This window comes from Sturnira hondurensis, unplaced genomic scaffold (genome assembly GCF_014824575.4).
Source record: "Sturnira hondurensis isolate 20B ecotype Veracruz unplaced genomic scaffold, ASM1482457v3 Scaffold0023817, whole genome shotgun sequence".
NCBI lineage: Eukaryota > Metazoa > Chordata > Mammalia > Chiroptera > Phyllostomidae > Sturnira > Sturnira hondurensis.
This window is the reverse complement of record NW_028096448.1, coordinates 6098507-6111948: the sequence shown is the minus strand read 5'-3', so window position 1 is coordinate 6111948 and position 13442 is coordinate 6098507. Positions and strand designations below refer to the sequence as shown.

General features: G+C 42.1%; 1 protein-coding gene across 1 annotated transcript; it reads right to left on the bottom strand.

Moving 5' to 3' along the window:
* Window positions 1-1104: 1104 nt before the first annotated feature.
* On the bottom strand, window positions 1105-13107 carry RBM24 (RNA binding motif protein 24). Its single transcript, XM_037037948.1, has 4 exons — window positions 12544-13107; window positions 11259-11382; window positions 9777-9831; window positions 1105-3236 (listed from the first exon to the last, which is right to left on the bottom strand). The coding sequence occupies exons 1-4, from the start codon at window positions 12709-12711 to the stop codon at window positions 2876-2878; spliced, it is 708 nt and encodes a 235-aa protein (XP_036893843.1). The 5' UTR covers window positions 12712-13107; the 3' UTR covers window positions 1105-2875.
* Window positions 13108-13442: the final 335 nt, after the last annotated feature.

Below are 13442 nucleotides of genomic sequence, written 5' to 3'. Positions count from 1 at the left end.
ATAATGTTTCATTTTGAAGTTCAGCAATCAATGCATGGCTTATTGAGAGTAAAAGTGACCTAGCATAAATCTGAAAAGTTAAATGTTTAACATGTCCTTTGAAATAAAATAATCATTGATGCAATGAATGAGTTAAATAGCTTAGAAATCATTTTACTGATCCAAAATGATACCTTGGGATACAATAATATATCTCCCTAGAAATAAGCTGGTATCTATTTTTTTTATTGGTAAGTAAAGGCAATTAAGTTTAAGATTGTGATGGCTCTAAATAGGATAGTTGTTCTCATAAAGCAGGAAGTGTGGTAGAATCTGTTATCAAAATTTCCTGCTGCTAATAATTTAAAAAAAACTAATGGAGTTAATTAAAGATATTATGTCACAGATTTGGGCAATATTAAGACCAACAAATAATCCATTCCATAATTAACATAATATATACACTTCAAGACAATATGACATTCATTTGATGCTCTCATATGCACCTTATTAGGATGCTGTCATGTCATTGTGGCAAAAAATTAAAAAATAATCGCATCTTACTAGGTGACTTCCTTTTTTGTCAGCTTTCACTATTGGGCATTACAACAACTGCTACCAGTGATCATTTATCAAAGACTTAACTAAATATTTAGCTCTGTGCCAAGTACTTGATACACTCTATTTAATATTCAAAGAACCATGTGAGACAGGTGTTATTTTCCCAATATTACAGATTAGAAGTCAATAAAAACCTCACCCCGAAAGTGGATTATGAAAACACCTTGTTCCATTCTCACTGCTAGAAAGCAGTACGGCCTGGTGCCAAGCCAGTTTCCCTGACCCCAGCACCACTGTGCCACCCCAGCCGCAGGTCGACCAGCCCCTTCTGCAGCCCACTCCTTCCAGTTTGCAGTGACATGAAGGGCCTTCTAGGGTTCACTAACAGGGAGGGCCCTTATCATTTGCTACATGTAAGATACATACCAAGTTAATGAAATTTACTTAGAAGGTACAAGAACAGCATGTCCAGGAAGTTTTCTGTTCACTGAAATTATGACAAGTAAATCATGAGCAAAAGAGAAATCACTGTACCTTTACGACAAAATTAGAAACAATGCAACAGGAGTTTTTAAAAATTATATTTAATACAAGTGAATAGATTAGAAGATCTGAAATGTTATAAAGCAATGTACATAATGAATAAATAATCCGCACAGGAGAGTCATGTCTACATTATATAACACTGTCTAGTATGGGAATACTTAAAGTAAATCCAGTGATAATGGAGAAAGTCCATAAAAATGCTAACCTGTCTTCCCTTGTATGAAATTGTTCAAGTATAAAAATCCAATACAGTGTAAAATAGTATTCAATTTAGTTTAAGAATAAAAATTACAAGTATTGCAGTTTCAGAAGAAAAATGTAAAGCAGCATTTAAAAACTACATAAGAATAGTGTTAAACTAATGAAGTACCAACAGATGAGACCTACACGAGCAAAAATTAGAGAAGCATGAAACTAGCACTACAGCCTGTTTTTAAAAACCTAAAAACTAAAATAAACTAAAATGTGTTAATGTAAGAGTACTCTCTTATACAGTGCACATATGAATTTAAATAAATCCAACTCAACATCTTTAGCTGAACAGGTTAATATTTAATATGCTACATCTAGACCTACTAAATAATTTATGCCATGAGATGAATACATAATTTTACAGTGTCACATCTAAAGTTCCTTTCTTTAGAGTGCAGCATAGTAAAACTTAAAAATAAATATCTTAAATAGCATTACTATTAAGGCACAGTATAAACCACATTATCATTACCTCTGAAGAACTGTAATCTCAGTAACTCTGCTGTCTCATGTACTGTATTCACTAATAAATAGTTTTAAATAGGACTCTGAAATAGATACTAAAAAGTGTAAAATTATTCAAAAAGGGAAAAAAAATAAATGTCCTTAAGACAATTCTTAAGGGTTTAGAGCCTGCAAACTCTGCCTACCTTTAATCATAAGCCACAAGTCGACACAATAAATAGAAAGAGAAGGCTGTTGTAGTAAAAGCCTGATCCTATTTCAGAATCAGAATTGCTGACACCAGCAGATACAAGTTTCCCAAAATTGAAACAGGATGGGGAGAGGGATTAGAATGTGACAAGCTCATCAAACAAGCACAAGTGATGTGTTCTTTCCAGAACTGTGTGTGTTACTGATTGTCTGCACAGCTGTTGCGCCCGTTAATTCCACATCACTTGCTCCACAGTCCAGCTCATCCACGGGATAAGATGAGAAAATAGCTTTGGTGCCTGTCCACCATTTCACCCACTGCCACGTTCCTAGATTGATTGTTCGATGCCCATTTTTGAGAGAGTAAGAACATCACCTTCTTACTTGAAAAAGTTCTGTAGGCCATAGCAACTTCAAAACGACAATCAGTGCTTTCACCATTTTTTAAAAATCTGCTTTTAAATGTAATTCAAGCTACATATTGCTCACTCTGTATTCCCTGGTTCAACTAGATTCAAATAACGTTTTCTAACTTGTAAAGGCAGTTTGCTTCCCTGATACTATAAAAAGAGCAAAAATAAAAGCCCCATTATAAAAGTGAAATTCCATGGTTACTCCTGCCATCATTTCCTAGCGGCCTTTCATTTACTCAGGCTCTTTGGGATTAGTTTCCAAAACTGCGCCCACTTCCTTCTCACTCACCTCGTTCTCACCTAAAACACTACTGGAGTATAAAAATAATAATAATAATAATTCTGCTTCACAACAGCATAGCGTTTTCTTTTTAAAGCTGTTTAAGTCAATGTTAATTCTGATTAGCTACTAAAAATGGGGAAATCGGGAGGGAAAGAGAAAACAATTCAATGTTGATCAGACGGCTGGTCTACTGCATCCGGTCTGTTTGCAGCTGCTGAGGCTGGTACTGCCCAAACGCAGCGGCGGCGGCGGCTGCGGCGGCGGCGGCGGCAGCTGTCCCAGGTGCGGCGGCGAGGGGCTGCTGCACCGCGTAGCCATAGCCGCCCGCGGTGACGTAGCCCGCCGCAGCCGGCGAGGCTGCGTAGGGGTACTGGTCGTAGGCGGCTGCCGCGGCGGCGGCGGCCGCGGCGGCGGAGTATTGCGCGTACGCGGCTCCAGTGTAATCAATGTAAGGTGCGGTGGAGGCCGCCGCTGCGGTTGGCTGCACGTGCGGAATGACCACTCCAGGCTGCACGAAGGCCTGAGGGTAGACATAGTGGGCAGGTATCCTGTTGAGAAATGAAAAACAAAGTGAGGCAGCAGTTGCCTCCGAGCTGTAGCACTGCTTGCTCTGAGATACGACAAACTCCAATTTAGTGGTTATTACGAGCATAGGGTTGCCACAATATCTGCTGTCCAGGGGGGTACGTGAAAGGACTCTGGCGGTAGCCAAAGTGAGGACATGCCCCCAAAGGAATTCAGCAACCAAAATATGGTACCCTCTCTGCTGGAATTTTGGTGAATGATCATTTTGAACCAGTAATTATCACTTGGCAAAACTTTGGAGAATAAATCAAGATTCATGAGGGCTATGAACATACGAGGTATTTAATAAATGCTTAATTGATGACGACTTTAGGAACTTGTGACGAGTTCGTAAAACAAAACTGTTTAGCAGATAGAAAAGATTCTCAACTGTGAACAGCGGACTCAAAAGGTAATCCATGATCATTCAGGTCCAAGGCGTGATGGCTGGTTTGTCAAAACTAAAAGTTCAACAAAATCCGTATGTTTGTTATCATGGCAACCCTACTTGAAGTTGCTATGCAGACTCAGCACACATTAATCCCTCTGCAACCTCAGTCACCCTTATTAAAAAAATAATAATAAAAAAGAAGCAGGCGACAAAATAAAAAAAGGAGTTTAAAAGTTCACAAGTGTGGTAAACACAGCAGAATCACACTTCTCAAACGAACTGTAGTGCAGCTCACTCTATCACAAGAGGCTGTTGTGGGAAGCTACAGAAACGCTATCAACACTCATGGCAGTGACTCCCAAGGAGGTGCAGCACGCTTTTCGCCTTTCTTTCTTTATTTTTCTCCATACAATTCATAAGGACACAAGGGTCAATCAAACCTGTTTGACTATCGGGCAACTGAAGGTCAGCCAGCTTGTTTATCTCTATGCAAGACAGACAGAAGGGGTTTTGGGGAAATGATGAGGTTGAGGGAAAAGGTAGGGACAGGGAAATACAACTAAATATTTCTAAAATTAATACAGCTCAAAAGGTTTACATAATAGTATAAGGCAACATTTTTTGCACATCTACGAACTCTTGTTTTAGCCTCCGAATCAACAGAAATAAATTAGTATATCTGCTTTAAATCTGCCTACGAGTAGATATTTTATATGAATTGTCTTTTGTTACATATTATCCTGCAGAAGTTCAAGAAAGTGAAAACACAAGCAAGTACCTTTTAAAATTATACATTCAGAGATCACATACAAGATACACTCTAATGAGTGAACTTACACATTAAATTTGTTAAAAACTAAATCACAAGAGGTATTTTTAAAAGCCCATGGATCTCAGTTCTCACTCTTGGGATTCATTACTGTCCACTTAAAACACTACCATGAACATCTGGTTTATTTCACCTTTCTTTAAAATAATCTCCAAAAAACCCCTTATATTTCTGAAAATATGGCACCATTGTATAATGCCATCTGGGTGTTGGCAAAGCCAACTTACAAGAAGTACAAACAACAACCTTCAAATTTTAAAAAACTGAAAACAGAAAAATTCACATCTAGATATCCAAAAACAGATTTTGCTTTGCCTTTTCAGAGTTTTACTGAAAATACTCATTGATGAACATCCACGAAAAAGATGTATTTATCACAGAGGGTAATGAACTTTGACCCCAATATAAAAATACATCCAATTTTACTAGACTTGCAGATCTTTCCCAGTGCCAGGAGAAACCACGTCACGGAGGGTTTCTCAGGACACTCAGCAATGTTCTCAATTGCTTGTTAGAAACCAGACGCATGGTCACGCACACACTCAACACTTCTCTGCAGGTCAGGTGACTGGTTCACTCACAGCGACAGGTGTGGCTTTATGAAGCGCTGTCCCTGGAGGCCACTGTGTCCACAATGTGCGGACATGCCTAAGAGAGCCTACACTCATGCCAGTTTACATGTGGTGATGGACAGCAGGGGCTGCAGCTGGGCTATTTTTGATCCTGTCATGCGACAAGGGTTTCCAGCGGGTAAAATGTCTTTATAAGGCCAAAGTAAAACATCTATCAGCTGCAAAGGCCAGCCAGTATGAAGCTCACTGATATGGAAATATTAACCCTTGTACTCCCGAAGTTTTAAAGATACCACCATGTTTGCTAGGTTCTTATCTTCAAAGAAAGGTGTTAACTGAAAATAACTTCAGCCTACAAGAAGGCTGGTTAAAATAGTTTTTGCGTGCATGCGCACACGAAGAATGCGGTAAAAGACAGGCAGGGTTGCTAACATGACTCTTGATTCTCCATTTATTTTACATTAATAGTTTTCATCAGATAATGTCAGCTTATGAGAGTATAGAGTTCCTGGGAATGTTGGAATCCCAAATGAAGTCTAGTAAGGGTTAGGAAGATGTGTGGAAGACAAGTAAGACCCTGGAGTCCTTTAAGGCTTGGAGAAAGGAGAACCCAGAAGATAACGGAGAGCTTTCAATATCTCAGTTCAGGGAGGATGGCAGAATTGGACTAAAACATAAGGTGGTACTTCTGAAGGAATTCCTGTATTAGGAGTTCTTTTAATAGTCTAAGAAACCCATTAAGGCAGTGAGACTCTCCCTCCTACTAATATCTTCAGTGTCCTTTCCCTCAAGTAATCACCGAATATATACACCTGGCAGTTACAAAAGCATAAGAACACTGCAGGCACTCTGGGCAATTTTCAAATAAAATTTGCTGTTTTCCTATTCTTCCTATCTCTTCAGGTCCCTGGGCCATCTCTCTGTGATTTTTGACATCCTAACTGGTTTCCTCTTGCAATCTATCAAAACTACCAAGCCTTCATCTCGTTTGCTTGCTCAAGTAATTTATGGCCCTTGACAGCTTTCCAGACTAAGTACAAATTTCTTACACTTTGGTATGCTAGATCTTTAAGGATTCTGGCTCCAGAATACTTGTCCCAGTATTACTCTCCATCTTTTCTTGAACCCAGATCAGCTGGGCTCCCCAGTGTTTCTGGGCCATCCCACACATTCCAATGAGCTCACCTTCGCTTGCGCCGTCTTTCTGCCAGTGATGCCAGTCCTCATTCCATGTCTACCAGATGAAATTCAAATCCCACTCACCCTAGGTCTCGCACTCACTCCGTGTGGAGCCTTTAGGAATTTGCATCAAACTTTTCCTCTCATATATTCACCATATGTGAAATGAACCTACTGTTTCTAACCCTGAATTGTTGTGCATTAAAGAAAATTATGCAAAGAGCCTACAATGACAAACATAGGGAAGCACTGAATACAAGAATTCCTTATCATCCACGACACTTGAAAATCCAAGTCAACGTCTACCTCCCTTCTAGACCCCACCAAATTGCTATCTCTCCCCCTTATCTGAAGACTCAGGAACAGCCATTACGGGTGCTTTTCAGTTTTCTTATGGAATCACAAGAGAGAATGGAGTTGTGTCTTATTAGCTACAGCTTGCCACAGAGGCAAGAACACAACTGCTGAGGTTGGGCAAAACATTATGAACCTAGAACCAGACTCTACCACTTAGCAGCTCTGTGGTAAATCCATTCACCTCTCTTCATCTCAGTTTCATCACTCAATGGAAAGGACATTAATGGTGTCTTCATCAAATAATTATTGTGAGAATTAAATCATACCATTTATTTAAATCTCTTATCAGTACTAGATCCTCAGCAGATGTTCAGGAAACACTAGTTATTGTCCCTCCTGTCCTTTTTAGCAGGTAGTATACTACCTAGTACAATGTTAACACAACTAGCCTAAAAATTTAGCACTTAAAGGTATACTGATTAAATGTTTAAGTATATTTCAACCTGACCTAAACTAGTCTAGAAACTTGTACCTACAGATCTGCATTCTCTCCTCTCCAAGATTTTAATAAAATGCTTCTTTCAGACATAAAACACTTACAACACATTGTTCAGCACAATCACAGGTTTCTACACATCTACCCACTGTAACATCACAAATTCTTCTAGGCAAGGTTTTCTCTTTAAAGCAACTTGGGGACCATTTAAGGACCACATTTTAAAAAATAGTTCAGTTACTAGAATTTAAAACAAGTCAAATAGAATGAAAAATTCTCAGGCTTCTTTCCAGGCCTAAAATAAGAACACGTAGTATTCAAATAGAATTTAGGATGACCAGGTGTGATTTGTTAGGTACAGACTCTGGGAACCAGAGCAGTGTTGAGAACCCTTTAAAAAAAGAAAGAGAAGGCCTGCTGGGTTCATCTGGAATGCTATCTATTTTTAATAAGAATCTCAAGTTCAAACAATTTATACAAACAGTAATAATCACCATCCTTTATAAAGACAGCTAATTTAAAAGGGATGAAAAACAAAAGGTTACTATCAAAACATGCCTGATTTAAAAATTCCATATGACACAATTTACTTCGGTTGTTCTTATTTTCCTCATACTGCTTTCTTTCTCAACAACCTATAAGGTTAGGAGGGCCTGGACTCTGACAATTAGTCCATACTTTCATGTCTAGCCCTCAAGACCCTTCCATAAACATTCTTTGTGCACTGAGTCTTTTCTCCTGTGTGCCGTTGCTTATGCTCACCTCATCCCACACCCTTGACACATGTCTATTCTTCCTTTTACCTGCCTAGGATATAGCTGTTGGTTCAAGTCTAGTTCAAGTCCCCACAAAGCCTCATTCAGCTTCTCCAACTCACCTATTTTCTTGCCGTTGTGAATTCCTTTTGTACTGAAAACTACATCAAGTAGTTTAGCAACCAAGTTCCCGGTGGGTTTGTTTTAGTTCTGAAACTAAAATGCAATGTCCTTATTTTGTATCATCCCTAACACAGAGAACAATAAACACGCTAATACCTGTTGATCGATTCAGTAGTATCACTATTTCAAGATCAGTGTGAGATCATGACCAAGTTCGCCATCACTTCCTAAGATGTAGGTTTTCCTTCCCAATCCCTCCTTCAACAAAATCTAGACCAATGAGAGGGGTGGGGCCCACCCAAGCAGTTGGATGGATAAAACCACTAATTGTTGGCGGCATCCAGGATAGTTTGGACGGGGCACTGACAAATAGCTATGGATGTGAAAGATCTTTTAATGATATTGGACAGAAGACCCTTCCATGATTTTTAAAAAAGCAAAAGTTGGCGATAAGAGTGAAGTATTGATTTGCTAAAGGGAAGATTAAAGAAGGTATTCATGGAATATATGACTTGAATCTTCCAAGTCAACACAGTATTACTTGGGGGGGGGTCTATTTTTAAGACACATAAGGTAGGTATCTATATAGACAGAATCCAGCTACATTCACATGGAGATGTTTAGGTGTTAAGCTAAAGAAGTAATGATTGCTGAGGATAAAACACTTCTAAAACAGCTGAAATGTTGGAAAAGGAAGTTTAGATATCTGGCATTAGAGTTACAGCAATGTTGGTCACGTAGACTTCAGCCAAAGCAGACTCTGGTATTCAGAACAAATGTAGGTGTTAGGGGATTGCCCACCCGTATCGCGTGTGAATGGAAGGAAAACAAGGGAGCTCTATGATCACAGAACCTGGAGACAACACGAACACGAGCAGGCTGTACACCTGAGTTAGGTCTGAAAGATGAAAGTTAGTGCTACTCTACTGAACAACGTGGCTTGTGTTAACAAAATCTGATGAAAGTTGTTGAACCTTTAAATTAGAAAGTCTAAAAGTGGATACACATTGCAAAAGAAAGAACCCCATTCCCAGAAAACTCCCCAGTAAAACGGAAACGTAGGACATGCAAGCAATGTATCTGTATTCTCAAAGAGGGAAATCACACAATTTAGCACTCACTACAAAAGTATGGTTAAGTGGAAGTCACAGGCTACAGCTTAAAAGCAAGGAAAAAAAAAAGAGGCCCTTTGCTTCCCATGGCAAAGTCAAAAGTCAACACTCCTCAACACCACCACCAAAACCAAAACACAAAGAGCCCCTTCCCCGAGGAAAAGAAAACACTTTCACTACAGCTCTTTTCAATTAAGTCAAAAGCACACAGTTTAGCTATCAACACCACTTCATTACTGTAATAAATAAAATAAAGCACACGGAGGTCTATTGACTATTGTGAAAAATAAAACAACACCAACATCCATGCATCGTTAATCACCATCTGAGCTTGTGTGTCTGAGTCTACTGGTTACAGTTTAATTCCAAACAGAACTATTCCACCTCTTATCATCGTATCCTTCTGATCAGTTAGCTTAACTGTATACGAGCCCTGTCAGGTTAGAAAGAGATAAATAAAATTGAGTCAAGTTGAACAGCAGTAATGGTGTTGGGACACAATAGTCTTGTACACAAGTCATACCTGGTATTTTTGTTTTGTTTTGTTAATCATAAGCTCAAAATTTGTCTGGCTCGAAGGCTGCATACTTGGTCAGATAACTTGACTCATCTAAAAATATTTATATTATCAGCATTAAAAATACACAAACATATATGAGTATGTATAACCAGGAACATTCTATGACATGATGGTCTTGTCTGTACATAAGAAGCAGGTTAACAAATGAAAGCCATATTGAAAGTTAGGAGGGCCTGGTTAATTGACTTACCCAAAAGGTCTTTGTATAAGGGCTGGATGAAGTTGTTGAACACCAAAGGCAAAACCTAACAACAAAGCATACCACATTCTCTATTTGTGCATGATTAGACAATTATAACTCCAAAATGTAAAGAGTAATTACAACTTTTGCTTAGAAAAGAGAAGCATTCTTTTGATATTTAGAGAAAATATTATATATATTGTAAAAGTCAGCTTGATTAATGTTAACTGTTGACCTAAATAAAAGCTGTAATAGGCTAAGGGTGGAAACTAAAAATTATCTGCAAAGTTTAGTTGACAGATATAGAATTAGATCTTAAAAATTAGTCTAGGGAAAAATTCTCATGGAATAAAACCAAGAACAAAAGGACTTGATAACAAAGTTCCATGTAACAAATATTCCTACAATTCTGAATCATGATCTATAAAAAGTCTTTGTAATTTGGAATATTCTGTAACACTTTGAACAATGCTTTGGAAGATTATGGATTTTACAGATTACACTATGAAAATTCACAAAAACAAACTCTCCTTCTTTTCTGAGTAGTATATACACACATTTAAAAAATGTTCATGGATATTTGCACATACATCCACTTTCTTGAAAACCTAGTTTTCTAGGAAATTCATTTGGATGAAGGTATTAACCTCTTTCCAAAGTCTCAGATGGAAAGACTCTAGAGCAAAGAATAGATTATTGAATCAAAGTTGCTTACCGAAGAAAAGATTACATTTGTTCAATAGCCAACTCTCAATTATTTGTGCCAATGCAAAGGGCAGTATTGTGAATAATTCAAAAGTCATGGTTTCACCCAGACAAAACTGTGCTCCCTCTTCGTGATTAATAACTGTGTGACTTTGGAGTAAACCACTTCTCATCTCTAAGCATCAGTTTCTTCATCTGTAAAACGAGAGTCTGGAGTATGTGAAATCACTCTACTTTCTTTAATTACTAATATTCTGTGACTTTATGCTAAACACTTATCATCTAGATGCCTCCCCCTGCACCCTATACTTTTCTGGGGTCAGTGTTCAAGTTCGTGTGCTTGCTTTGAGCCCAGGGCAGCTGGTGGGGAAAGGAGAGTCAACTCTATGTTGGGAAGTGTAACCAGCTGAAGTTGACAAATGTGGCCCATAAAATCCACATCCAAGTTATCTACAAGTGGCTGAAAATTGGAAAATAGAGAGTGGACTATGACTATGTCATAAAAAAGCAGGTGAGTCAAGCCCAAGTCAGGGTGTGTACAAACTGTCCAGACCTACAAGATCTATTTTTCTACACAGGTACATTTCAAGTCCTAAAAGGAGTGTTTACAACTCTCATTTATTTATCTTTAATGCCTTGGTAGAATAACCAGCCATGGTTTAACTTTACTAAACACATCTACAGGTTCTCATAGAACCAGTGTATTTTAAATCAGGGATTCGTTCTGTGCACGAGTGGCTGTCTCTAGTGAGGTGGGGCGGTAACCAAGGGACCCCTGTTTCTCACCTGGTTGCATGATCCTTGGTTTTGCTCCCAAGTATGCCAGATTCACGTTGGCCTTCCTGCCGTCAATGATGGGGTTGGGATCCTTGCAGGCTCTTTCCGCAGCAGCCCGGTCAGCCATGGTGACCTTAGCAACATACACACACAGACATACATACAAAGCTCTAAATCAACCCCTGAAGAAAACCAGAATGGCAATGGAAAAATTATTCATGATAAAACTAAGGGGGAGGGGGACTCAAACTTTTTCTTTTTTCTTTTTTTTTTATTTTTCTTCCTGGAACTTAACTCCTTGATACCCCGTCCAACAAAAAAAGAGAAAAGAAGAAAACAGAAAGGAAGAAAGAAAAAATATATCCCCTCACCCCCAGCACACGCACACACTCCAAATTCTTATGGGTGCTAGTAGGGCCTAAGAAAAATTTGGAAGCCTGAATTCTGTCTTAGAACTCTTGTAGGTCCTTCTCACCCTCCCTCCCCTCGGGCCCGGGCCCCTAGGTCTCTACCCGGCCTGAGAGGCGCTGTTTGCTTAGAGAGAGAGAAAAAAAAAGTCCAGCTTCACATCCGCCGGTGCTCCCAACTACGGGCAAACACTCCCCAACGACAATAGCTATTGTCCTAGTCTGGGGCTCCCTGCTCTTGAGCAGCTGAATTTACACGCTTAAATCTCCAGGAAGCTTAGCATGTTCTCGTTCAGGTCTGCAAAGGGCCGTAGGATCATCTTTTGAAAGAACCCATTTGCAGTTAGAAGAAAAGGGGAGGAGCAACCTGGCATAAGAGAAGAGCCCCAAACCTCTCGGGCTGTCCCCTCTAGGCCCCAGCCGACAGCCAGAAAGACACACGCAATTGTTACAAAGCAACAGCGCGCTTAACTACCGGCCTCCAACCCAGAGTGCAATACAGTGGGGTTGCGCCCCCTCCTTGCAAACCCTCCGCACCTCCCAATTCAGTAGTCCTTGCCGCTCTCTCCTTCCACTCCCGCTCCGCCAGTCCCCTGACACCGCAACGCGCTCGGTCTCCCCGGAACCCCTCGTGGCAGAGCCGGCCCTCCCTCCCCGGCTCCGCCGCGCACAAGCTTTCATTTCGGCCCGGAGGTAGAGGCAGCGCTGCTCACGCCCGAGGGGTTCCTCGCACGGTCTCGCCGAGCCCCAACCAACGATCTCCCAGACTAAGCCACTCAGTCGCTCCCTCCCTCGCGGTCCTCGGTTTCGTAGCGAGGCTCTTAGTCGACCCCCCCCCGCCCCACCCCAGTCCGCCACCGCCACCCCCTCTCAACCGCGCAACTTACAAATCCGTAGCCCCGGGACTTGCCCGTCTGCCGGTCGGTGATGACGACCGCCTCCTCGATCTCGCCGAAAACCTCGAAGTATTTGCGCAGGCTGGCGTCCGTGGTGTGGTAGGGCAGCCCCCCGACGAAGATCTTGGTGTACGTCGTGTCCTTCTGAGTGGTGTGCATCTTCGCGCCCGCCCCGCGGCTCGGGCTCCGGCTCCGGCTCCGGCTGCGCCTCCTCCTCCGGCTCCGCGTCTCCCGCACCCTTTCGCGGCCGCCGAGGGCCGAGAGGGAGTCCGAGGGTGAGGGCGGCGGCGCGGCGGGGGCGGGCGGCCGGGGGCGGCCGAGGGCACCGGGCGCGCGGCTGCCGAAGTCGCCAGCAGCCCCGGAGACTGGACTTGCCTCTCTCCTCCCGCCCCCCCTGCCGGTCACGGTACAAATTCTCCGGATCGTCTGGGTTAGGATCCGGTTCAATAGACTGTGCAAGCGGTTTCCACTCACCGGCAGAGAGGCCAAAAAATGAAAAGAAGGGTGGTCCTCAAGCGAAGAACAGGGTGCGTTTGGAGGTAGATTTCTCTTTCTTGGAAACTAGGTGTCTCGGGTGGGGCGCTGGTAGGATCGGTGGGTGCACAGACGGGCGCGGAGGTGGGTGGGTGGGCGCGGCGGTAAGGTTGGGGGTGGGGGACTCCGCTCGGCTTCGGTTCCCGTTCTGTCCCTTCCGCCGCGGAAGCTGGAAGACAAGTGGCGAAGACGGCTCTCCCCTTCTCTGCTCCCTTCCCCCGCGGGCCCGGGGTCGGCGCCCGGCTGGGAGGGGGCGGGCCGGACGCCTGCGATTGGCCACGGCCGCACCTGGGGCGCCTGGCGCCGCCGCCCCCCAGCTGTTGAGAACAGCTGCTTCTCTCCCGGCGCCGCGACGC

Coding starts and splice junctions, on each gene's coding strand:
- RBM24 (XM_037037948.1), bottom strand. CDS start 12,711: ATGCACACCACTCAGAAGGACACGACGTACACCAAGATCTTCGTCGGG. Junction 11,383..12,543: donor AGTCCCGGGGCTACGGATTT/GTAAGTTGCGCG, acceptor TATGTTGCTAAG/GTCACCATGGCTGACCGGGC. Junction 3,237..9,776: donor CTTATACAAAGACCTTTTGG/GTAAGTCAATTA, acceptor ATTTCTCAACAG/GATACCTGCCCACTATGTCT.